The sequence below is a fragment of the Nerophis lumbriciformis genome, linkage group LG07 (genome assembly GCF_033978685.3).
Source record: "Nerophis lumbriciformis linkage group LG07, RoL_Nlum_v2.1, whole genome shotgun sequence".
NCBI lineage: Eukaryota > Metazoa > Chordata > Actinopteri > Syngnathiformes > Syngnathidae > Nerophis > Nerophis lumbriciformis.
Window position 1 is genome coordinate 1,752,380 of NC_084554.2, and position 25,907 is coordinate 1,778,286.

At 41.0% G+C, this 25,907-nt stretch overlaps 1 protein-coding gene across 2 annotated transcripts in view; it reads right to left on the minus strand.

The window, feature by feature from the left end:
• The window catches only part of u2surp (U2 snRNP-associated SURP domain containing), a 46,953-nt gene extending 28,946 nt beyond the window's left edge, over nucleotides 1-18,007 (minus strand). The window contains exons 1-9 of one of the 2 annotated variants that reach the window (XM_061965938.1): nucleotides 17,886-18,007; nucleotides 11,622-11,720; nucleotides 11,435-11,549; nucleotides 11,211-11,338; nucleotides 11,069-11,139; nucleotides 8,049-8,137; nucleotides 7,878-7,913; nucleotides 7,654-7,736; nucleotides 2,522-2,687 (exon numbers count right to left, since the gene is read on the minus strand). In XM_061965938.1, the coding sequence (XP_061821922.1) occupies nucleotides 2,522-2,687; nucleotides 7,654-7,736; nucleotides 7,878-7,913; nucleotides 8,049-8,137; nucleotides 11,069-11,139; nucleotides 11,211-11,338; nucleotides 11,435-11,549; nucleotides 11,622-11,720; nucleotides 17,886-17,930 (832 nt within the window). In that variant the 5' untranslated portion in view covers nucleotides 17,931-18,007. The remainder of the gene's footprint in view (nucleotides 1-2,521; nucleotides 2,688-7,653; nucleotides 7,737-7,877; nucleotides 7,914-8,048; nucleotides 8,138-11,068; nucleotides 11,140-11,210; nucleotides 11,339-11,434; nucleotides 11,550-11,621; nucleotides 11,721-17,885) is intronic. The other variant, XM_061965939.1, reaches the window with a different exon arrangement.
• Nucleotides 18,008-25,907: the final 7,900 nt, after the last annotated feature.

The following is a 25,907-nucleotide window of genomic DNA, read 5'->3' on the forward strand; positions in this document are numbered from 1 at the left end:
GTTGTATGCACACTGTGTCGAGCGGAAATGGCCTATCATAGCAGCACAACGGCTATGAACGAACATTTGAAAAGAAAACCCCCGACAGCGTTCTTGCCATCACCATCAACAAGTCAATCGTCCGCGTGCGTATACGTTGTCATTATTACACAAAAACATGAATGTGTCATTTGTATCTGCGTTGTAAATTCATAAACTAAAGCACCGTTTGCTCTGAGAGGCGCGTTTGGCGTGCCTGCTCAGTGTTTACAAAGACGCGCTCCTCTTTAACGCTGTGGAGAGGCGGCGGCGGCGAGACGGCGGCGAGGCGGGGCGCGCCGGGAGCGACGCCGCAAGAGACAGGGGACGACGAGCGAGCGAGGAAGAGGAGCTGAAAAGCGAGGAAAGAAAGAGAAAAGAGTTGGAAGAGAAAAGACTTTGTGTAAAATGAAAAGATTGTAAACCTGGCAAAGCCGTCTGGCGTTCAGTCTGTCGGTCCTGAAAGAACCCCACGGCACAAGACGTGTCACAAACGCTAACGTTAATTAGTTGTGCAAATACCTTTTACAACATTAACAGTTACATATACTATGTACAAACCAACAATTAACTTTCACTTTAATCATACTATCATTGTTGTGTTATTAAGCAAAATAAGCAATACTTTTACTTTTGTTGAAATGTTTACACTGTACATTTTTTTTTATTGGATGTTTAGCTTTATTTTTGCACATTTTAGCAAATAAGCAATACTTTTACTTTTGTTGAAATGTTTACACTTGTTACAGAATATTTCCGTTTTGCACTTTTTTGTATTGGATGTTTATCTTTATTTTTGCACATTTTAAAGCAAAATAAGCAATACTTTTACTTTTTAAATGCTTATACTATTCCAGAATATTAAGATTTGCACTGGATGTTTACTTTTATATTTGCACATTAAAAAGCAAATAAGCTACTTTTAATTTTGTTAAATGTTAAAAGTTTTAAATGTTTACATTGTTACAGAATATTTTGTCATGTTGTTGTCAATGTTGACTGAGTGGCCATACTTTTTTTTTTGTAAATAAAAGCCATGCCTTTTGAAAAAACTGGCCTACATTTATTTTTTCCTCTTCATTTTAAATAAAAAAAATAATCGGTAAAAGGAAAAATAATCTATAGATTAATCGAAAAAAATAATCTATAGATTAACCGATTAATCGGAAAAATAATCTATAGATTAATCGATAGAAAAATAATCGTTAGCTGCAGCCCTAGTCAGAATCATGTTGAAAAGGGTTTTAGTACTCTTGATAACAACTAGCCAGCTGAATTAGGGGAGTTTGAATAATACACAATGGTTGGTAACAAGAAACTGACCTGTTTATTAAAGGATAAACACAAAATAGACAAAATTATACATAACAAACAGAAATGGCATCATTGAAACTAGGGCTGGGCGATATGGCCTTTTTTTAATATTGCGATATTTTAAGGCCATATTGCGATACACAATATACAGGTATACAGGTACGGCTGCGTTGACCCTGGATCTCAGGAAACAGAGTGGACCGACACCAGCAGATGACATGGCACCCCAAACCATCACTGATGGTGGAAACTTTACACTAGACTTCAGGCAACGTGGATCCTGTGCCTCTCCTGTCTTCCTCCAGACTCTGGGACCTTGATTTCCAAAGAAAATGCAAAATTTGCATGGTTGGGTGATGGTTTGGGGTGCCATGTCATCTGCTGGTGTCGGTCCACTCTGTTTCCTGAGATCCAGGGTCAATGCAGCCGTCTACCAGCAAGTTTTAGAGCACTTCATGCTTCCTGCTGCTGACCTGCTCTATGGAGATGGAGATTTCAAGTTCCAACAGGACTTGGCGCCTGCACACAGCGCAAAATCTACCCGTGCCTGGTTTACGGACCATGGTATTTCTGTTCTAAATTGGCCCGCCAACTCCCCTGACCTTAGCCCCATAGAAAATCTGTGGGGTATTGTGAAAAGGAAGATGCAGAATGCCAGACCCAAAAACGCAGAAGAGTTGAAGGCCACTATCAGAGCAACCTGGGCTCTCATAACACCTGAGCAGTGCCAGAAACTCATCGACTCCATGCCACGCCGCATTAACGCAGTAATTGAGGCAAAAGGAGCTCCAACCAAGTATTGAGTATTGTACATGCTCATATTTTTCATTTTCATACTTTTCAGTTGGCCAACATTTCTAAAAATCCCTTTTTTGTATTAGCCTTAAGTAATATTCTAATTTTGTGACACACGGAATTTTGGATTTTCATTTGTTGCCACTTCAAATCATCAAAATTAAATGAAATAAACATTTGAATGCATCAGTCTGTGTGCAATGAATAAATATAATGTACAAGTTACACCTTTTGAATGCAATTACTGAAATAAATCAAGTTTTTCAAAATATTCTAATTTACTGGCTTTTACCTGTATATCAGCTCCAAATATCGCTCAACGGCCTCCTTGACCGTTATCGATAAAAAACCTTAAAAAAAAACATATCGGTGCATCTCGAGTAGACAAGCTTACCATTGAGGTTTTTGAGGGCTCTCTCAGCATCCCTCCTGTTCATGAAGGCCACAAAGCCACAGTTCCTCTCCCGTGCCCTCTCCTCGTCAGTCCTGGGCCACATGATCTTGACGCTGGCCAGAGGTCCGTAGCGCCCAAACTCCTGACACAGCATCTCCTCGTTCATCTGCACCACAACCACACAGCAGACATGTAGCAAAAGCGTGATTTGAAAAGGCAAAACGGTTGGTATATATGGGGATGACAGGGATGGGCATCTCTGGTATGACGAACGTTCACAAGCAACCATCCGATACGTTTAAAACACCATTATTTACATCCTGATCCCTATATGCCAAGTCCACACAGATTTCATGTGGTCATTATGAATGAGTTATGAGGTTAGTCCTACTTCCTGGGTGTTGGACAGCTGTGGGCACAAGTTTTATTTGATAAGAATCAATGTGTTTAGGCAACCAGAAGAATCTTTTCTAACCTGTTTTGAAAAAGTTTCATTATAATTATATCAAAGAAAATCGTTTTGAATCGAGAATCAATTCTGAAGCGGTTCGTCAACCCAGGAATTGGATCGAATCGTTAGGTACCTAAAGAGTCACACCCCTAAAAACTACTATTTACTACTCTTTTAAATCCTTTGGTTTTTGTTCTCAAAGTCCTCATGTGTCCAGGAAATTATTTCCTGAATTTGTAAATATTAACAAAAAAAAAAAAAAAAAAATCCATCCATCTTCTACCACTTGTGGTTGAGAAAATAAATCTACATAATCACTGAAGTATCACTCATATAGGGATGTCCCGATCCAGGTTTTTGCACTTCCGATCCGATACCGATATTGTTTTTGCATTTCCGATCCGATACCGATACTGGCCTATCCGAGCATGTATTAAAGTTTAAAGTTATTTAGCCTACCGTATTTTTCGCACTATTAGCCGCACCTAAAAACCACAAATTTTCACAAAAGCTGACAGTGCGGCTTATAACCCGGTGCGCTTTATATATGGATTAATATAAATATTTATTTTCATAAAGTTTCGGTCTCGCAACTACGGTAAACAGCCGCCATCTTTTTTCCCCGTAGAAGAGGAAGCGCTTCTTCTTCTATGGTAAGCAACCGCCAAGGTAAGCACCCGCCCCCATAGAAGAGGAAGCGCTTCTTCTTCTACTGTAAGCAACCACCCGCCCCCATAGAAGAAGAAGCCCCCGGATATTGCGTTTCATTTCATTTGTGTGTTTACATCTGTAAAGACCACAAAATGGCTCCTACTAAGCGACACGCGTATAACGCAGAATTTAAACTTAAGGCAATATTTAACCAAAGAACTCCAACCGCTCGATATTGGTGTCAACAGGGCATTTAAAGCACGACTGCGAACGGCGTGGGAACAATGGATGACCGAAGGCGAACACACCTTCACTAAGACAGGGAGACAGCGCCGGACGACATACGCCAACATCTGCCAGTGGATCGTAAATGCCTGGGCGGATATTTCGGTCACAACTGTGGTCCGAGCTTTCCGGAAGGCAGGATTCACAGAACGAGACGGAGCCGGCCATTTTGGATCCCGTATTCGCCCAACTTTTTAATTCGGACACCGAAGGAGAAGAATTCGAGGGATTTATGAATGAAGAATAACTTCAGAAAGTGAGCGTTATGTTTATTTTGTGTGTTGTGACATTAACGTTCGAGCAACATTAAGTTATTGATGCTTATTGATTGCACATTTGCACATTACCGTACATTTTGGGAGTGAACAGAGTTGTTAGAACGCTGGTTTTTAATATATTATTAAAGTTTGACTGACCTATCTGACTGTTTTTTTGACATTCCCTTTAGCGCAGTTAGATGCGGCTTATAACACGGGGCGGCTTATAGGTGGACAAAGTTTTGAAATATGCCGTTCATTGAAGGCGCGGCTTATAACCCAGGGCGGCTTATGGTGCGGAAAATACGGTACTTCTGTATTTTGGTAGTTATGCTGTCAACATTTAACAAGATTTCTTCAACTTGGACTTGAAAGCATAAATAGTATAAACACTTTTAACAGTATAACAGTACTAAACAATTCCAATAGATAACATTGGTGTCATTACCTTTTTGTGGCTAAAATCCAAATTTAGCAACGGCATTAGACTTGTGTTTTCTTCTCCCAACGTGGTCTTTTACATCGCTAATTCCTCCGTGTCCGATCGAAAAATCTTGTCTGCACAAGGTGCAATTCGCGTAGTTTTCACCCTTTTTGGAACGGATAATTATTCCCGGATAGGCTTTTGAATATTCTTCACGGAATGACTGCAGTTTTCTTTTCGGTTTAAGACTCGTTTGCGATTTTTCTCCGGCTGATTCCATGATCGTTCGCTCGTTTGGAAACAATGGGCAACAGGTGCCTCGTGCTTGGCAGCGGTGCTATAAATAGCCTCGCGCATGGCATTCGGAATGGCTCGATAGGAAGTTACGGGAAGCAGTGTCGATTGTCATTGTTGTTACGCGATTTCGTGAATAAAACTTAAAAAAAAAAAAAAAAATTTAATTAATGAAAAACCGTATTTTTTATCACTGCAACCGTAACCCGGAATAGGTTGATGAAAACCGTACTAATTACGGGAAAACCAGAGTAGTTGGCAGGTATGGAAGTGTATATTATTTTTTTTGTTCGGTTTGTACTTCATGAAGTTTTGCACTTGTTTTTTTTTTGTGTTTTTTGTTTGTTTTCATTATATTTTGGATGTATTTGTTTGGTTTGTATGCTTGTGAATCTGGGCTATCCATGAAGACTACTTTTTATGTTGAAGGGGGCAAGAAATACAGTGGGGCAAAAAAGTATTTAGTCAGCCACCAATTGTGCAAGTTCTCCCACTTAAAATGAGGACAGAGGTCTGTAATTTTCATCATAGGTACACTTCAACTGTGAGAGACAGAATGTGAAAAAAAAATCCAGGAATTCACATTGTAGGATTTTTAAAGAATTTATTTGTAAATTATGGTGGAAAATAAGTATTTGGTCAATAACAAAAATTCAACTCAATACTTTGTTATTGCCAACAAAGGTTATATTACAGAGGTCAAACGATTACTATAGGTCTTTACCAGGTTTGCACACACAGTAGCTGGTATTTTGGCCCATTCCTCCATGCAGATCTTCTCGAGAGCAGTGATGTTTTGGGGCTGTCGCCGAGCAACACGGACTTTCAACTCCCTCCACAGATTTTCTATGGGGTTGAGGTCTGGAGACTGGCTAGGCCACTCCAGGACTTTCAAATGCTTCTTACGGAGCCACTCCTTCGTTGCCCTGGCGGTGTGTTTGGGATCATTGTCATACTGGAAGACCCAGCCACGTTTCACCTTCAAAGCTCTCACTGATGGAAGGAGGTTTTGGCTCAAAATCTCACGATACATGGCCCCATTCATTCTTTCCTTAACACAGATCAGTCGGCCTGTCCCCTTAGCAGAAAAACAGCCCCAAAGCATGATGTTTCCACCCCCATGCTTCACAGTAGGTATGGTGTTCTTGGGATGCAACTCAATATTCTTCTTCCTCCAAACACGACGAGTTGAGTTTATACCAAAAAGTTCTATTTTGGTTTCATCTGACCACATGACATTCTCCCAATCCTCTGCTGTATCATCCATGTGCTCTTTGGCAAACTTCAGACGGGCCTGGACATGCACTGGCTTAAGCAGGGGGACACGTCTGGCACTGCAGGATTTGATTCCCTGTCGGCGTAGTGTGTTACTGATGGTAACCTTTGTTACTTTGGTCCCAGCTCTCTGCAAGTCATTCACCAGGTCCCCCCGTGTGGTTCTGGGATTTTTTGCTCACCGTTCTCATGATCATTTTGAACCCACGGGATGAGATCTTGCGTGGAGCCCCAGATCAAAGGAGATTATCAGTGGTCTTGTATGTCTTCCATTTTCTGATAATTGCTCCCACAGTTGATTTTTTCACACCAAGCTGCTTGCCTATTGTAGATTCACTCTTCACAGTCTGGTGCAGGTCTACAATTATTTTCCTAGTGTCCTTTGACAGCTCTTTGGTCTTGGCCATAGTGGAGTTTGGAGTCTGACTGTTTGAGGCTGTGGACAGGTGTCTTTTATACAGATAACAAGTTCAAACGGGTGCCATTAATACAGGTAACAAGTGGAGGACAGAAGAGCTTCTTAAAGAAGAAGTTACAGGTCTGTGAGAGCCAGAGATCTTCCTTGTTTGAAGTGACCAAATACTTATTTTCCACCATGATTTACAAATAAATTCTTTAAAATTCCTACAATGTGAATTCCTGGATTTTTTTTCACATTCTGTCTCTCACAGTTGAAGTGTACCTATGATGAAGATTACAGACCTCTGTCATCATTTTAAGTGGGAGAACTTGCACAATCGGTGGCTGACTAAATACTTTTACTCCGTAAGAAGCATTTGAAAGTCCTGGAGTGGCCTAGCCAGTCTCCAGACCTCAACCCCATAGAAAATCTGTGGAGGGAGTTGAAAGTCCGTGTTGCTCGGCGACAGCCCCAAAACATCACTGCTCTCGAGAAGATCTGCATGGACGAATGGGCCAAAATACCAGCTACTGTGTGTGCAAACCTGGTAAAGACCTATAGTAATCGTTTGACCTCTGTAATATAACCTTTGTTGGCAATAACAAAGTATTGAGTTGAATTTTTGTTATTGACCAAATACTTATTTTCCACCATAATTTACAAATAAATTCTTTAAAAATCCTACAATGTGAATTCCTGGATTTTTTTTTCACATTCTGTCTCTCACAGTTGAAGTGTACCTATGATGAAAATTACAGACCTCTGTCATCATTTTAAGTGGGAGAACTTGCACAATCGGTGGCTGACTAAATACTTTTTTGCCCCACTGTATAAGATTTTCTTCATCCTGTTCCTTCTCAAGCATAGGTGCGTGAATATGTGTTTTGTTGCTAAAGTTTCATTGTCTATTGATCAAAAATGCACATAAATGAAGGAGATAAATTTTAAAAATAAAATGAAATGATAAGTGGATCCCTGATCAAAACACATCAAAATCTAAACTGATGCTGTGGAATTGTCCCATAAACTGCAGCCATTGAAAGTCATTGTATCTTTCACGCGCATGACCTTCCCACCCCTGTGAGATGACCTTACCTGTGGATTGATGTTGCCCAGATACAAGTTAGTGGTGGACGGGTCTCCCACATCGTGTGAGCCGGGCGCACAGTCATCCAAAACTGCACAGACACAAAACAAGAGGACATTTCCAATTGCTGCCGGAGGAGGACGACGACTTGCTCTTGGCCAGTAAAGAAAGTCAATCATCATTTTAACATCTTCAAGATATTCACAGCCACTGTACTTAAAGTCAAAATTACCACTGGACGGACGGTTTCTTCGTGAGGAACCATCCGCTAAAAGAAGCAGAGAGGCAGTGTAAATTGTTTTTTTTCAGGGTGAGGTGGACGCAGTGGCGGGGGGGAGGGGTATGGGCCGGTTCCGACCCGCTCCACGCAGTCTAGGGAGTTTTTTTTTTTGCAAACACTTACATGAACGTCTGCTCTCTGCGCCGCTGAGAGGTTCAAATCGACTAACTCTCCCCTTCTGCTTGTGCCGCTCGTCCCTCTCCTCCTGGATCCTGCCAACGTCACAACAATGTCACAACAATGTCACAACAATGGAGGGCCGGGGAATCATCTCACAGCTCAATCTCATTTTTTTCACTCTTTATTTACCTGAAATTATTTTTATACGGTAATCAAACTTGATTTTTATTTGATGCGTGTTTTGTTTTCACACAAATTCATAGGAAAGATATTGTTCAAATATTTGTTTAAGGGCAAAATCAACTACCGGAAATTACGGCCTATAATCCGCTAATTTTTTCCTACGCTTTGAACTCTGTGGCTAATTTATGGATTTTTTGCTGCAGTTCCCTTCTGGTTAGAGATTTTGCTGTTCCATCTTCTAGTCGTTCATAGCGTTTCTATTTGTACGGATTCTTCATTCATCACTCCAAGCAACATTTGTAAGTTTTACAATATAACTAAAACAATTCTTACTTACTAAACCATCCCATGTGTGACATTTATAGGGGTGCTTTTACACATATTTGTATGTGCTATCGTAATGTACCATATTTTCCGCACTATAAGGCGCACCTAAAAACCACAAATTTTCTCAAAAGCTGACAGTGCGCCTTATAACCCAGTGCGCTTTATATATGGATAAATATTAATATTCATTTTCATAAAGTTTCGGTCTCGTAACTACGGTAAACAGCCGCCATCTTTTTTCCCGGTAGAACAGGAAGCGCTTCTTCTTCTACGCAAGCAACCGCCAAGGTAAGCACCCGCCCCCATAGAACAGGAAGCGCTTCTTCTTCTACTGTAAGCAACCACCCGCCCGCGTAGAAGAAGAAAAAGCGCGCGGAAAAAACCGTACGTTTCATTTCCTTTGTGTGTTTACATCTGTAAAGACCACAAAATGGCTCCTACTAAGCGTCAGGGATCCGGTTCATGAAAAGACGCAATCTCTCCATCCGCACACGGATTACTATTTCACAGCAACTGATATTCCTGTGAACCGCACTGTGGATACAACGGGAGCACGTACGGTGAATATTCGCACCACAGGGAATGAGAAGTCATCCTTCACTGTGGTTCTAGCTTGCCATGCTAATGGCCAGAAACTTCCACCCATGGTGATATTCAAAAGGAAGACCTTGCCAAAAGAGACCTTTCCAGCCGGCGTCATCATAAAAGCTAACCCCGAAGGGATGGATGAAGAAAAGATGAGCGAGTGGTTAAGGTAAGTTTAAGTTTACGCGAAGAGGCCGGGTGGCTTTTTTCACGCAGCTCCGTCCATGTTGATATACGATTCCATGCGCGCCCACATCACACTGGTTTTAATATATTATTAAAGTTTGACTGACCTATTTGACTGTTTTTTTGACATTCCTTTAGCGCAGTTAGATGCGGCTTACAACACGGGGCGGCTTATAGGTGGACAAAGTTTTGAAATATGCCGTTCATTGAAGGCGCGGCTTATAACCCAGGGCGCCTTATGGTGCGGAAAATACGGTAACCCCAATCCTTGAGAGTTTGCACTGGCTCCCTGTTCATTTTAGAATTGATTTTAAAACCTTGCTGTTTGTTTTTAAGTATATCTCTGACCTCATCCAAACTTACAATCCTGCGCGCGCTCTGAGGTCCGAGAGCCAGCTCCAGCTCGTGGTGTCCAAGACGAGACTTAAAACCAGGGGAGACAGGGCCTTCTCTGTGGTCGGCCCTAAGCTCTGGAACACTCTGCCCCTCCATGTTCCAACTGCTCCCACAGTGGAGTGTTTTAAGTCTCGTCTCAAGACCCACTTTTATTCTCTGGCTTTTAACACTACGTGAGTTGTGTGGTCCTCTGTTGTCCTCTGTGTTTTTAAAATGTTGCTTTCTATTTACCGTATTTTCTGCACTATTAGCCACACCTAAAAACCACAAATGTTCTCAAAAGCTGACAGTGCGCCTTATAACCCGGTGCGCTTTATATATGGATAAATATTAAGATTCATTTTCATAAAGTTTCGGTCTCGTAACTACGGTAAACAGCCGCCATCTTTTTTCCCGGTAGAACAGGAAGCGCTTCTTCTTCTACGCAAGCAACCGCCAAGGTAAGCACCCGCCCCCATAGAACAGGAAGCGCTTCTTCTTCTACTGTAAGCAACCACCCGCCCGCGTAGAAGAAGAAAAAGCGCGCGGATATTACCGTACGTTTCATTTCCTGTTTACATCTGTAAAGACCACAAAATGGCTCCTACTAAGCGTCAGGGATCCGGTTCATGAAAAGACGCAATCTCTCCATCCGCACACGGATTACTATTTTACAGCAACTGATATTCCTGTGAACCGCACTGTGGATACAACGGGAGCACGTGCGGTGAATATTCGCACCACAGGGAATGAGAAGTCATCCTTCACTGTGGTTCTAGCTTGCCATGCTAATGGCCAGAAACGTCCACCCATGGTGATATTCAAAAGGAAGACCTTGCCAAAAGAGACCTTTCCAGCCGGCGTCATCATAAAAGCTAACTCGAAGGGATGGATGAAGAAAAGATGAGCGAGTGGTTAAGGTAAGTTTAAGTTTACGCGAAGAGGCCGGGTGGCTTTTTTCACGCAGCTCCGTCCATGTTGATAAACGACTCCGTGCGTGCCCACATCACGCTGGTTTTTAATATATTATTAAAGTTTGACTGACCTATCTGACTGTTTTTTTGACATTCCTTTAGCGCAGTTAGATGCGGCTTACAACACGGGGCGGCTTATAGGTGGACAAAGTTTTGAAATATGCCGTTCATTGAAGGCGCGGCTTATAACCCAGGGCGCCTTATGGTGCGGAAAATACGGTAATTGGTTTTACCCTTTGAAATTGTTTTTAATCATATTTATTTTATATTGTTTTTAATTGTGTTTAATATTGTTGTGCAGCACTTTGGAAACATTTTGTTGTTTAAATGTGCTATATAAATAAAGTGGATTGGATTGATATTGCCCAGCCCTAACAGAATGTCACAACGTACTGTTTAAGCTCCTCTTTGAACAGCTCCAGGTTGCTCTTCTTCCTCTCCTTCTCGCTCATTTTCTTCGCCAGCTGCGATATGAACAACAAAACATGTTTTGAAAAACTGGCACCGCACACCGCGACCAAAGCAGCGTACTCACTTGTCGCTTGTCCACTGGTAAGAACTGAGGCGTTGGACTCTCCAGAGGCAAGATGGTTTTGCTTTCTCCCTCGAAACGTGACTTGGGCTTGTACAGCTTCCCTTTCTTCTCATCTACTGCTGCCTCCTCTGAAAATGTATTTCACGTGCACACACAAACACGTGTTGTGGAGGCAAACCTGCGCATTCTTCTACATGCAAACAGTGAAATTTGCAACGCTTTACCTTTCGTGGCGTTTGCAATTCCACCACGGACAAAAGCTTTGATTTTTCCCTCCCCGCCGCCTTCAAACGCAGCAAGAAACTCCTCATAGATCTCTGCTGCTGCACGCTCGTCCTCCTGAACACGGAAAATAATGCATTCAATAATGTGTAGAGCTGAAGGGAATATACCACCATTCAATGTACTAACCTTTTTCTTGATCTCATCTTGCTCTTTTTTGCTTAGCGTTCGCTTGGTCGCTGACATTTTTCCTATGCTGAAAGACTTTAGTTTGCTCTCCAGCAGCGCCTGTTGAGGTCAACATGTTAATTTTAGGGGAAAATTGACAGCAGGGTTTTTCCTGCGTTCAAAATTGCGTAATTGACATCGCTCAACACAGCGTGAAGCTCTGGCTGTGTTGATTGAGCGATTGATGTCCCTCTACGTACTTTAACTGCAGTTGCAGCATTGCGCCACTATAGAGGCGCTATATCCACAGCAGTGCACCGGAAAGACCTGAAGCAACTACCGAAGAAGAAACCGATCAAATCGATCACTGGACTCCTACAGAACACTCCAGACTGTGCTGTGAACATTTTGTCTCCGGTAAGTGAACACAGCTAAGTAGTGTTAGCTCCCTTTCCAACCTTTTCTGACTAATTATAATAGATCGATTAATTGAAGAATTTCTTAGAAGTTTGCAGAGGATCAGGCAGAGTTTCATGACGGTACAGATTGACTGGTACAAGGTCAACTAAAAAGAGTTACCCCAAGAAAGCATTACAAGTAGGGCTGGGCGATATACAGGTAAAAGCCAGTAAATTAGAATATTTTGAAAAACTTGATTTATTTCAGTAATTGCATTCAAAAGGTGTAACTTGTACATTATATTTATTCATTGCACACAGACTGATGCATTCAAATGTTTATTTCATTTAATTTTGATGATTTGAAGTGGCAACAAATGAAAATCCAAAATTCCGTGTGTCACAAAATTAGAATATTACTTAAGGCTAATACAAAAAAGGGATTTTTAGAAATGTTGGCCAACTGAAAAGTATGAAAATGAAAAATATGAGCATGTACAATACTCAATACTTGGTTGGAGCTCCTTTTGCCTCAATTACTGCGTTAATGCGGCGTGGCATGGAGTCGATGAGTTTCTGGCACTGCTCAGGTGTTATGAGAGCCCAGGTTGCTCTGATAGTGGCCTTCAACTCTTCTGCGTTTTTGGGTCTGGCATTCTGCATCTTCCTTTTCACAATACCCCACAGATTTTCTATGGGGCTAAGGTCAGGGGAGTTGGCGGGCCAATTTAGAACAGAAATACCATGGTCCGTAAACCAGGCACGGGTAGATTTTGCGCTGTGTGCAGGCGCCAAGTCCTGTTGGAACTTGAAATCTCCATCTCCATAGAGCAGGTCAGCAGCAGGAAGCATGAAGTGCTCTAAAACTTGCTGATAGACGGCTGCGTTGACCCTGGATCTCAGGAAACAGAGTGGACCGACACCAGCAGATGACATGGCACACCAAACCATCACTGATGGTGGAAACTTTACACTAGACTTCAGGCAACGTGGATCCTGTGCCTCTCCTGTCTTCCTCCAGACTCTGGGACCTCGATTTCCAAAGGAAATGCAAAATTTGCATGGTTGGGTGATGGTTTGGGGTGCCATGTCATCTGCTGGTGTTGGTCCACTCTGTTTCCTGAGATCCAGGGTCAACGCAGCCGTCTACCAGCAAGTTTTAGAGCACTTCATGCTTCCTGCTGCTGACCTGCTCTATGGAGATGGAGATTTCAAGTTCCAACAGGACTTGGCGCCTGCACACAGCGCAAAATCTACCCGTGCCTGGTTTACGGACCATGGTATTTCTGTTCTAAATTGGCCCGCCAACTCCCCTGACCTTAGCCCCATAGAAAATCTGTGGGGTATTGTGAAAAGGAAGATGCAGAATGCCAGACCCAAAAACGCAGAAGAGTTGAAGGCCACTATCAGAGCAACCTGGGCTCTCATAACACCTGAGCAGTGCCAGAAACTCATCGACTCCATGCCACGCCGCATTAACGCAGTAATTGAGGCAAAAGGAGCTCCAACCAAGTATTGAGTATTGTACATGCTCATATTTTTCATTTTCATACTTTTCAGTTGGCCAACATTTCTAAAAATCCCTTTTTTGTATTAGCCTTAAGTAATATTCTAATTTTGTGACACACGGAATTTTGGATTTTCATTTGTTGCCACTTCAAATCATCAAAATTAAATGAAATAAACATTTGAATGCATCAGTCTGTGTGCAATGAATAAATATAATGTACAAGTTACACCTTTTGAATGCAATTACTGAAATAAATCAAGTTTTTCAAAATATTCTAATTTACTGGCTTTTGCCTGTACTCGATATATCGCGGGTTTGTCTCTGTGCGATATAGAAAATGACTATATCGTGATATTCGAGTATACGTTCTCACGCAGTTGCTTTTAACTGCTGGCATTACACTACAGGCTCTCCTCGCTCTTTCCTGTGTCTCCTTCTCACAGACAGCAAGCGCACCTTCTTACATACGTCACATACTGTCGCGTCATAAGTCACGTACGTATACGCCCTCCCCGAGCAGAGAGGTCGCAGCAAGGCTAACATTAGCTGTGATGCTAGCGCAGCAGTGCGAGTGGTAATACGAGAGAAAGAAGGTGCGAATCTGGTAACAAATGAAGGAAGAATTAATTCCCCCCCAAAAAACAGCAGGGGGTCCATGGTCTTGGCTTCAAGTGGGAATATGTCGGACAGACAACCGTAATTTGTCAAGTGTGGGGCAAAAGCGTTTGAGGGGGTTCCCTCAATCATCAGGAGATCTCCTGATGATTGAGGGAACCCCCTCATGAAACAGGCCTGTAGAGATGAAATAGTCTTGTGATTTTTTTCCCACACATACGTATATATATATATATATATATATATATATATATATATATGATATGTGTGTGTATGTTACTCATCAGTTACTCAGTACTTGAGTAGTTTTTTCACAACATACTTTTTACTTTTACTCAAGTAAATATTTGGGTGACTACTCATTACTTTTACTTGAGTAATAAATCTCTAAAGTAACAGTACTCTTACTTGAGTACAATTTCTGGCTACTCTACCCACCTCTGGTTGAAACGCTTCATGATGCCTCATCAACCCATCACTAGTTAACGCTATATTATAAAAAATTAAAAAAAACAAGTATCATCCAGCGACGGGCAGTCAAAGCCGAAGTGTTATCGATCGCTGTCAATGACGTAGGAGGAAATGACCCCGGAAGTAAATGTGGGGGGAAGGTTTTTGTAGGGGGAAGAAATTTGGCGTGACAGCTTGCTCAAAATCATCCAGAGGTGGGTAGTAACGCGCTACATTTACTCCGTTACATCTACTTGAGTAACTTTTGGGATAAATTGTACTTCTAAGAGTAGTTTTAATGCAACTTACTTTTACTTTTACTTGAGTATATTTATAGAGAAGAAACGCTACTTTTACTCCGCTACTTTTATCTACATTCAGCTCGCTACTCGCTACTCATTTTTATCGATCTGTTAATGCACGCTTTGTTTGTTTTGGTCTGTCAGACAGACCTTCAAAGTGCCTGCCTTACTGGTGACGTTTCACTCCGTTCCACCAATAAAATGCAGTCACTAGTGACGTTTGACTCCGTTCCACCAATCAGATGCAGTCACTGGTGACGTTGGACCAATCAAACAGAGCCAGGCGGTCACATGACCTGACTTAAACAAGTTGAAAAACTTATTCGGGTGTTACCATTTAGTGGTCAATTGTACGGAATATATACTGTACTGTGCAATCTACTAATACAAGTTTCAATCAATCAATCAAAAGTGTAAAGGAAAAAATACACTTTTTTATTTCAAACGTACATCCCGTCACAAGCCTAAAGACTGACTGCACAGTTCCTGTCTTCACAATAAAAGTGCCGCTCCACCGCGCCGGCGCTTTCAAAATAAGAGTCTCCGAAAGCCTGCGCAAACAAGCTAGCAAGCTACGGAGTTTGCCGCCAATGTATTTCTTGTAAAGTGTGTGAAAACGAATATGGAAGCTGGCCAAATAAGATACCAAAAACCAACCACTTTCATGTGGTATTAGACAGAAAGGAGGAACTTTTTTTCTCCTGCATTTGAAAACGTGGACGTTAAGCACTGCTGTCTGACTACAATCAATGCAAGTCATCAGAATCAGGTAATACACCAACTTATATTCTTGTCAACATGAAAGAAAGGAATCTATATGTGTTAAACATGCATGTATATTCATTAAAACACCTTTAACATGTAAACAAAAACGGCAAAATAAATAAATATAAATTATATACTGTATATATCAATGTATGTATATATATATATATATATATATATATATATATATATATATATGATATGTGTGTGTATGTTACTCAGTACTTGAGTAGTTTTTTCACAACATACTTTTTACTTTTACTCAAGTAAATATTTGGGTGACTACTCCTTACTTTTACTTGAGTAATAAATCTCTAAAGTAACAGTACTCTTACTTGAGTACAATTTCTGGCTACTCTACCCACCTCTGCTAATAATGTTGTTGTATGCACACTGTGTCGAGCGGAAATGGCCTATCATAGCAGCACAACGGCAGCGTTCTTGCCATCACCATCAACTAGTCAATCGTCCGCGTGAGTATACGTTGTCATCATTACACAAAAACATGAATGTGTCATTTGTATCTGCGTTGTAAATTCATAAACTAAAGCACCGTTTCGCTCTGAGAGGAGCGTTTGGCGTGCCTGTTCAGTGTTTACAAAGACGCGCTCCTCTTTAACGCTAACGTTAATTAGTTGTGCAAATACCTTTTACAACATTAACAATTACGTATACTATGTACAAACGAACAATTAACTTTCACTTTAATCATACTATCATTGTTGTGTTATTAAGCAAAATAAGCAAAAGTTTTACTTTTGTTGAAATGTTTACACTGTTGTTACAGAATATTTCGTTTTGCACTTTTTTGTATTGGATGTTTATCTTTATTTTTGCACATTTTAGCAAATAAGCAATACTTTTACTTTTGTTGAAATGTTTACACTGTTACAGAATATTTCCGTTTTGCACTTTTTTGAATTGGATGTTTATCTTTATTTTTGCACATTTTAAAGCAAAATAAACAATACTTTTACTTTTGAAATGCTTATACTATTGCAGAATATTAAGATTTGCACTGGATGTTTACTTTTATATTTGCACATTAAAAGCAAATAAGCTACTTTTAATTTTGTTAAATGTTTACATTGTTACAGAATATTTTGTCATGTTGTTGTCAATGTTGACTGAGTGGCCATACTTTTTTTTGTAAATAAAAGCCATGCCTTTTGAAAAAACTGGCCTACATTTATTTTTTCATCTTCATTTTAAATAAAAAAAATAATCGGTAAAAGGAAAAAAAATCTATAGATTAATCGAAAAAAAAAAAATCTATAGATTAACCGATTAATCGAAAAAATAATCTATAGATTAATCGATAGAAAAATAATCGTTAGCTGCAGCCTTATATATGATATGTGTGTGTATGTTACTCATCAGTTACTCAGTACTTGAGTAGTTTTTTCACAACATACTTTTTACTTTTACTCAAGTAAATATTTGGGTGACTACTCATTACTTTTACTTGAGTAATACATCTCTAAAGTAACAGTACTCTTACTTGAGTACAATTTCTGGCTACTCTACCCACCTCTGAAATCATCTATGAGCGTCTCAAGCAAAAGTGGCCCCACCACACAAGCTATGAGCCCGTCATTCTCTTATGCAAGCGCTAGGCCACAGGTGTCAAACTCAAGGTCCGGGGGCCAGATCTTGCTTACAAAAAAGTGGGACCCCAAATATTTACTGTTGGACCCCATTTTTTTATGACTTGATGGGGGGGTCCCTGGGACCCCATTTTGAAAATTCCTAGCGCCAACACAGCACTGGCTACTGTCACTGGAGTATGGTCACTCATGTGCAACATTTATTGTCATATTTGACATAAAGCTGACATTATGTCCCTGCAGGATGTTGGTTGATGAGCCAGGGGCCTACTGGACGGATCATGCACGCCGCCTTAACACCGACGGACCGCAGCCAAGCAGCGCTAGCATCGTTCGGCCCAATTACCTATTATACAGGCATGTTATTCCTATTGCCTTCGCCGATACAGCGCTTAACTCAGCTGTGGCAAAACGTGCCTTTCAGTGGTGGAATGAAACCACGATCGAGGAGGCGAGTGGCTAGCTGGGCTAAGCTAATGTAGCTAGCTGTGCTAAGCTAACGTAGCAGACAGTTAGCATAGTGGCGTACACGCCGCGAGCGTCACCTTTTCGCCGCGGTTCGGGCACATAAATACACGCGTGGGTCACCATTACACAAAATAGTTCGGAGCTGACGCGAGGAGAAAGCGTACATTCACCTTAGCGCCTGCTTTATGAGAGCCTCCAGGTGTTCGGTCCGCCATCTTTTGTGGAACTCAAACACAATCGATCGCCGATAAATAGATGCCAGGCGGAAAACGGAAACGAGGGTGAATAATCAATCGCAAATTCATCGATAGTTGTTTCCATTTTTTTTACCCCCATTTCATTAGGACCCGCATGGACCAAAGAGAGTCCTTATGCAATGGGACATAAGGACCTATTGAATTTGTAAGGTTTTATTAGGGCCCGCATGGCCCATTGTAAAAGGAATCCCAACGGGAGTCCTTTTACAATGGGACATAAGGACCTATTGAATTTGTAACGTTTTATTCTTTCTTCTTCTTATTATTATTATTATTCCGCAGCTTTGCGCTGTAATTTGACCCCCTTAACATGCTGCAAAACTCACCAAATTTGACGCACACATAAATAAACGCGAACAAAACTTTTTGGTAAATCAAACCCCAAAACTCAAAACTGCACTCTAGCGCCCCCTAGAAGGAAAACTGCCTCTAACTCCCATTACAAATGTCGTAGAGACATGAAAGAAATACCTCTATGTAAGGCTCAATTAGACCTACTTTTCATTAATTATATTCCTCGGGCAAAAATCAACAGGAAGTTGGCAATTCCCCCTTCAAGACAAAAATTTACTAAAACAGTCATTTTTGTCTCTTTGAGCTGTAATTTGACCCCCTTAACATGCTTCCAAACTCACCAAACTGAACACACACATCAGGACTGGCAAAAATTGCGATCTAATAAAAAAACCTAACCCCAAATCTCAAAATTGCGCTGTACCGCAATTTTTTAATAATAAAACGCAGAAAAAACTGCTCCTCGGAAGAAAAAAATGACAAAACTGCCTGTAACTCCCACTGGGAAGGTCGAAGGACTACAACTGGACAAAAGTATTGGGACACTTAGGACTACCACTGGACAAAAGTATTGGGACACTTAGGACTACCACTTGACAAAAGTATTGGGACACTTACACTGGACAAAAGTATTGGGACACTTACACTGCACAAAAGTATTGGGACAATTAGGACTACAACTTGACAAAAGTTTTGGGACACTTAGGACTAAAACTGGACAAAGGTATTGGGACACTTACGAACAAAACTGGACAAAAGTATTGGGACACTTATGACGAAAACTGGACAAAAGTATTGGGACACTTGGAAATAAAACTTGACAAAAGTATTGGAACACTTAGGCCGAAAACTTGACACAAGTATTGGGACACTTAGGAATAAAACTGGACAAAAGTATTGGGACACTTTGGACAAAAACTGGACAACACTATTGGGACACTTGGGACTAAAACTTGACACACGTTTTGGGACACTAAGGACTACAACTTGACAAAAGTATTGGGACACTTCGGACTACCACTAGACAAATGTATTGGGACACTTAGGACTAAAACTGGACAAAAGTATTGGGACAATTAGGACTACCTCTGGACTAAAGTATTGGGACACCTACACTGGACACAAGTATTGGGACACTTAGGACTAAAACTGGACAAAAGTATTGGGACACTTGGGACGAAAACTGGACAAAAGCATTGGGACACTTAGGACTAGCACCTGCCAAATATGCGGGCCCGACCAATGCTGCTTGCAGCTTTAATTATTCTTTATTCTTCCGGCGCCACATTAAACTGTAATTTGACCCACTTAACATGCTTCAAAACTCACCATATTTGACCCACACATCAGGACCTGCGAAAATTGCCTTTTTTTTAAAAAACCGAACCACAAAACTCAAAATTGCGCTCTAGCGCCCCCTAGGGAAAAGAAAACTAGACTGCCTGTAACTCCCACTAGGAAGGTCGGAGAGACATGAAACACAAACCTCTATGTAGGTCTGACTCAGACCTAGATTTTATAGTGGTACATTCTCGGGCTAAAATCAACAGGAAGTTGGAAATTCCCCCTTCAAGACAAAAAAAGTACTAAAAACAGTCACTTTTGTCTCTTTGAGCTGTAATTTGACCCCCTTAACATGCTTCAAAACTCACCAAACTGAACACACACATCAGGACTGGCAAAAATTGCGATCTAATAAAAAAAACTAACCCCAAATCTCAAAATTGCGCTCTACCGCAATTTTTGAATAAAACGCAGAAAAAACTGCTCCTCGGAAGAAAAAAATGACAAAACTGCCTGTAACTCCCACTGGGAAGGTCGAAGGACTACAACTGGACAAAAGTATTGGGACACTTAGGACTACCACTGGACAAAAGTATTGGGACACTTAGGACTACCACTTGACAAAAGTATTGGGACACTTACACTGGACAAAAGTATTGGGACACTTACACTGCACAAAAGTATTGGGACAATTAGGACTACAACTTGACAAAAGTTTTGGGACACTTAGGACTAAAACTGGACAAAGGTATTGGGACACTTACGAACAAAACTGGACAAATGTATTGGGACACTTATGACGAAAACTGGACAAAAGTATTGGGACACTTGGAAATAAAACTTGACAAAAGTATTGGAACACTTAGGCCGAAAACTTGACACAAGTATTGGGACACTTAGGAATAAAACTGGACAAAAGTATTGGGACACTTTGGACAAAAACTGGACAACACTATTGGGACACTTGGGACTAAAACTTGACACACGTTTTGGGACACTAAGGACTACAACTTGACAAAAGTATTGGGACACTTCGGACTACCACTAGACAAATGTATTGGGACACTTAGGACTAAAACTGGACAAAAGTATTGGGACAATTAGGACTACCTCTGGACTAAAGTATTGGGACACCTACACTGGACACAAGTATTGGGACACTTAGGACTAAAACTGGACAAAAGTATTGGGACACTTGGGACGAAAACTGGACAAAAGCATTGGGACACTTAGGACTAGCACCTGCCAAATATGCGGGCCCGACCAATGCTGCTTGCAGCTTTAATTATTCTTTATTCTTCCGCCGCCACATTAAACTGTAATTTGACCCACTTAACATGCTTCAAAACTCACCATATTTGACCCACACATCAGGACCTGCGAAAATTGCCTTTTTTTTGAAAAAACGAACCACAAAACTCAAAATTGCGCTCTAGCGCCCCCTAGGAAAAAAAAAACTAGACTGCCTGTAACTCCCACTAGGAAGGTCGGAGAGACATGAAACAAAAACCTTTAAGTAGGTCTGACTCAGACCTAGATTTTATAGTAGTACATTATCGGGCTAAAATCAACAGGAAGTTGGCAATTCCCCCTTCAAGACAAAAAAAAGTACTAAAAACAGTCACTTTTGCCTCTTTGAGCTGTAATTTGACCCCCTTAACATGCTTCAAAACTCACCAAACTGAACGCACACATCAGGACTGGCAAAAATTGCGATCTAATAAAAAAACCTAACCCCAAAGCTCTACCGCAATTTTTGAATAAAACGCAGAAAAAACTGCTCCTCGGAAGAAAAAAATGACAACACTGCCTGTAACTCCCACTGGGAAGGTCGGAGAGACATGAAACGAAACAAAAACCTCTATGTAGGTCTCACTTAGCACTGCATTTCATAAATTGACAACCCCCAGCAAAAATCAACAAGAAGTTTGCTATTCCCCCTTCAAAACAAAATGTTTGTAAAAACCGGTCACCTTTCTTCAAACATTATCTCATAACCCCCCATACAGCAAAAACGTCTCAACTAACATTGGACACAAATTCCTCAATCTGATTGACAAACACTTTCCCAAAGACAACACCCTAAGAAAAGTATTCAACAAGAACAACATTAAATTGAGCTACAGCTGTATGAACAATATACGACAAATTATCTCAAACCACAACAAAACAATTGCAAATGAGCCGTCGGCCCCCGGACAGAGCGACTCCAAAACCAACAAAGGCTGCAACTGTCGAAAGAAACCTGATTGCCCTCTCAACGGGGGGTGCTTACAAACATCAGTTGTCTACCAATCTAAGGTAACACACAAGGACATTAACACATCCGACACATATGTAGGATTAACCGAGGGGGAGTTCAAAACCAGATGGAACAATCACAAGGCTTCTTTCATGAACCAAAACCTGCGGAATACCACAGAACTCAGCAAACACATTTGGGACCTCAAAGACAATAATGTTGAATATTCAATAACATGGCAAATTCTTGCATCCAGCACACCTTACAATAGTGGTAATAAAAGATGCAACCTATGCTTGAAAGAGAAACTGTTTATTATTTACCGTCCAGACCTGTCATCCCTCAACAAGCGCAGCGAAATTGTAACAGCATGCCGCCACAGACGGAAACACCTCCTAGGTAACACATGAGCCAATCACCACGCCCCTACACCAGCCTGTACCCACCCACTCTGTGCCCTATATAAACCATGGTATGTGAATGCTTCTATTAAAATCTCCTGATGATTGAGGGAACCCCCCCTCATGAAACAGGCCTGTAGAGATGAAATAGTCTTGTGATTTTTTTCCCCACACATACATATATATATATATATATATATATATATATATATATATATATATATATATATATATATATATATATATATATATATATATATATATATATATATATATATATATATCTGCTGTACACTTTTAGGAACACTAATACAAAGTCTTCAAATACGGAATGGAATTTTAAATTTTTTTTACTGTATGAGACACCCAGAATGTACATGAAAATAAAGAATGTGGGAGTTACAATATTAACTATTAGGGATAAAACACTAAATATTGACAACATATGAACCATCCACATATTTCAACAATCAAGCAAAACACAACAAAAATGCAACAAACACAGCGAAATATGAACGCGAAGGTGAAAAAAAACACCTACAATCTAATATATCACTTTTAGCGTGTAAATGTATATGTATATATGTATACATAGATAAATAGATATACCGGCCCCCAGACACATATTTTTTTCTCTAAATTTGGCTCTTTGAGTCAAAATAATTGCCCAGGCCTGCTTTAAAGGGTTAAATGCGAACCAAAAGTCAAACGAAGACAAGCAAACAAGAGTCAAGCATCAAGAACACAAAACGAGGACACACAAGAGCACAGAGCTCTTGAAGAAAATACAAGTCAAGAGTCCAAAGTTTGATTGATTGAGGTGGATATAGGAGTTCATTGTGCTGCTGTTTGTTCCTGTGAACACAAGGTGGCGCTAGCAGGCTGAGAAGGAGCTTCTGGCAATGATCAGCTGCACACAAAAGGGGAAAATTACCCGGGAGTGACATGATGACATCCCAGAGGTTGTTTCTTCTTCTAAAACTCCATAAAGCGCGTCCCCCTCCCCCCCGGGCGGATTTGGACGAGCTGGGTCACGTTCCACATTCTTTGAGGAGCAGACCTCCTGTCACTCGTTAACCACGGAGCTTTTCTTACGGCCCTCCCTCGCATGACTACGCGGGCCTTCGCCCTCTGCAAGCTGAGCATCCTCTCATGAGGACGTGGACTTGAAAACTGGCCTCCTGCGTCGTCGCCATGGCGACACGGCAACACAAACCGGGCTGAAAGGTTCTCTACGGGACACTCGCTGATAATCACAGGATGACAGTGGCAAACATGCGTCACGCAGCAATGCATTGTGGGATTTAGTGACATTCATTTAGTGACTTCGTCACTCATGCACACAATCATCATTCATACACACAATCATCACTCATGCACACAATCATTGCTCACGCACACAATCATCACTCACATAAACACATTCATGGCACTCATGCACACAATCATCATTCATGCACACAATCATCACTCATGCACACAATCATCACTCACATAAACACATTCATGGCACTCATGCACACAATCATCATTCATACACACAATAATCATTCATGCACACAATCATCACTCACGCACACAATCATCACTCATGCACACAATCATCACTCACATAAACACATTCATGGCACTCATGCACACAATCATCACTCATGCACACAATCATCACTCATGCACACAGTCATCACTCATATAAACACATTCATGGCACTCATGCACACAATCATCATTCATACACACAATCATCATTCATACACACAATCATCACTCACGCACACAATCATCACTCATGCACACAATCATCACTCATGCACACAGTCATCACTCACATAAACACATTCATGGCACTCATGCACACAATCATCACTCATGCACACAATCATCACTCATGCACACAATCATCACTCACATAAACACATTCATGGCACTCATGCACACAATCATCACTCATGCACACAATCATCACTCACATAAACACATTCATGGCACTCATGCACACAATCATCACTCATGCACACAATCATCACTCATTCACAGTCATCACTCACATAAACTCATTCATGGCACTCATGCACACAATCATCATTCATGCACACAATCCTCACTCATGCACACAATCATCACTCACATAAACTCATTCATGGCACTCATGCACACAATCATCATTCATGCACACAATCCTCACTCATGCACACAATCATCACTCACATAAACACATTCATGGCACTCATGCACACAATCATCATTCATACACACAATCATCGCTCACGCACACAATCATCACTCACGCACACAATCATCACTCACGCACACAATCATCACTCACATAAACACATTCATGGCACTCATGCACACAATCATCATTCATACACACAATCATCATTCATACACACAATAATCATTCATGCACGCAATCATCACTCACGCACACAATCATCACTCATGCACACAATCATCACTCACATAAACACATTCATGGCACTCATGCACACAATCATCACTCATGCACACAATCATCACTCATGCACACAGTCATCACTCACATAAACACATTCATGGCACTCATGCACACAATCATCACTCATGCACACAATCATCATTCATGCACACAGTCATCACTCACATAAACTCATTCATGGCACTCATGCACACAATCATCATTCATGCACACAATCATCACTCATGCACACAATCATCACTCACGCACACAATCATCACTCATGCACACAATCATCACTCACATAAACACATTCATGGCACTCATGCACACAATCATCACTCATGCACAGTCATCACTCACATAAACTCATTCATGGCACTCATGCACACAATCATCATTCAAGCACACAGTCATCACTCATGCACACAGTCATCACTCACATAAACACATTCATGGCACTCATGCACACAATCATCATTTATACACACAATCATCATTCATGCACGCAATCATCACTCACGCACACAATCATCACTCACGCACACAGTCATCACTCACATAAACACATTCATGGCACTCATGCACACAATCATCACTCATGCACAGTCATCACTCACATAAACTCATTCATGGCACTCATGCACACAATCATCATTCATGCACACAATCATCACTCATGCACACAATCATCACTCACATAAACACATTCATGGCACTCATGCACACAATCATCATTTATACACACAATCATCACTCACGCACGCAATCATCACTCATGCACACAATCATCACTCATGCACACAGTCATCACTCACATAAACACATTCATGGCACTCATGCACACAATCATCATTCATACACACAATCATCATTCATGCACATAATCATCACTCACGCACACAATCATCACTCATGCACACAATCATCACTCATGCACACAGTCATCACTCACATAAACACATTCGTGGCACTCATGCACGCAATCATCACTCATGCACACAATCATCACTCATGCACACAGTCATCACTCACATAAACACATTCATGGCACTCATGCACACAATCATCAATCATACACACAATCATCATTCATGCACATAATCATCACTCATGCACACAATCATCACTCACACAATCATCACTCACGCACACAATCATCACTCATGCACACAATCATCAACACAAACATTACTCACGCACCTAATCATCACCAATGCACACAATCATCACTCATGCACACAATCTTCATTCAAGCACACAATCATCACTCATGC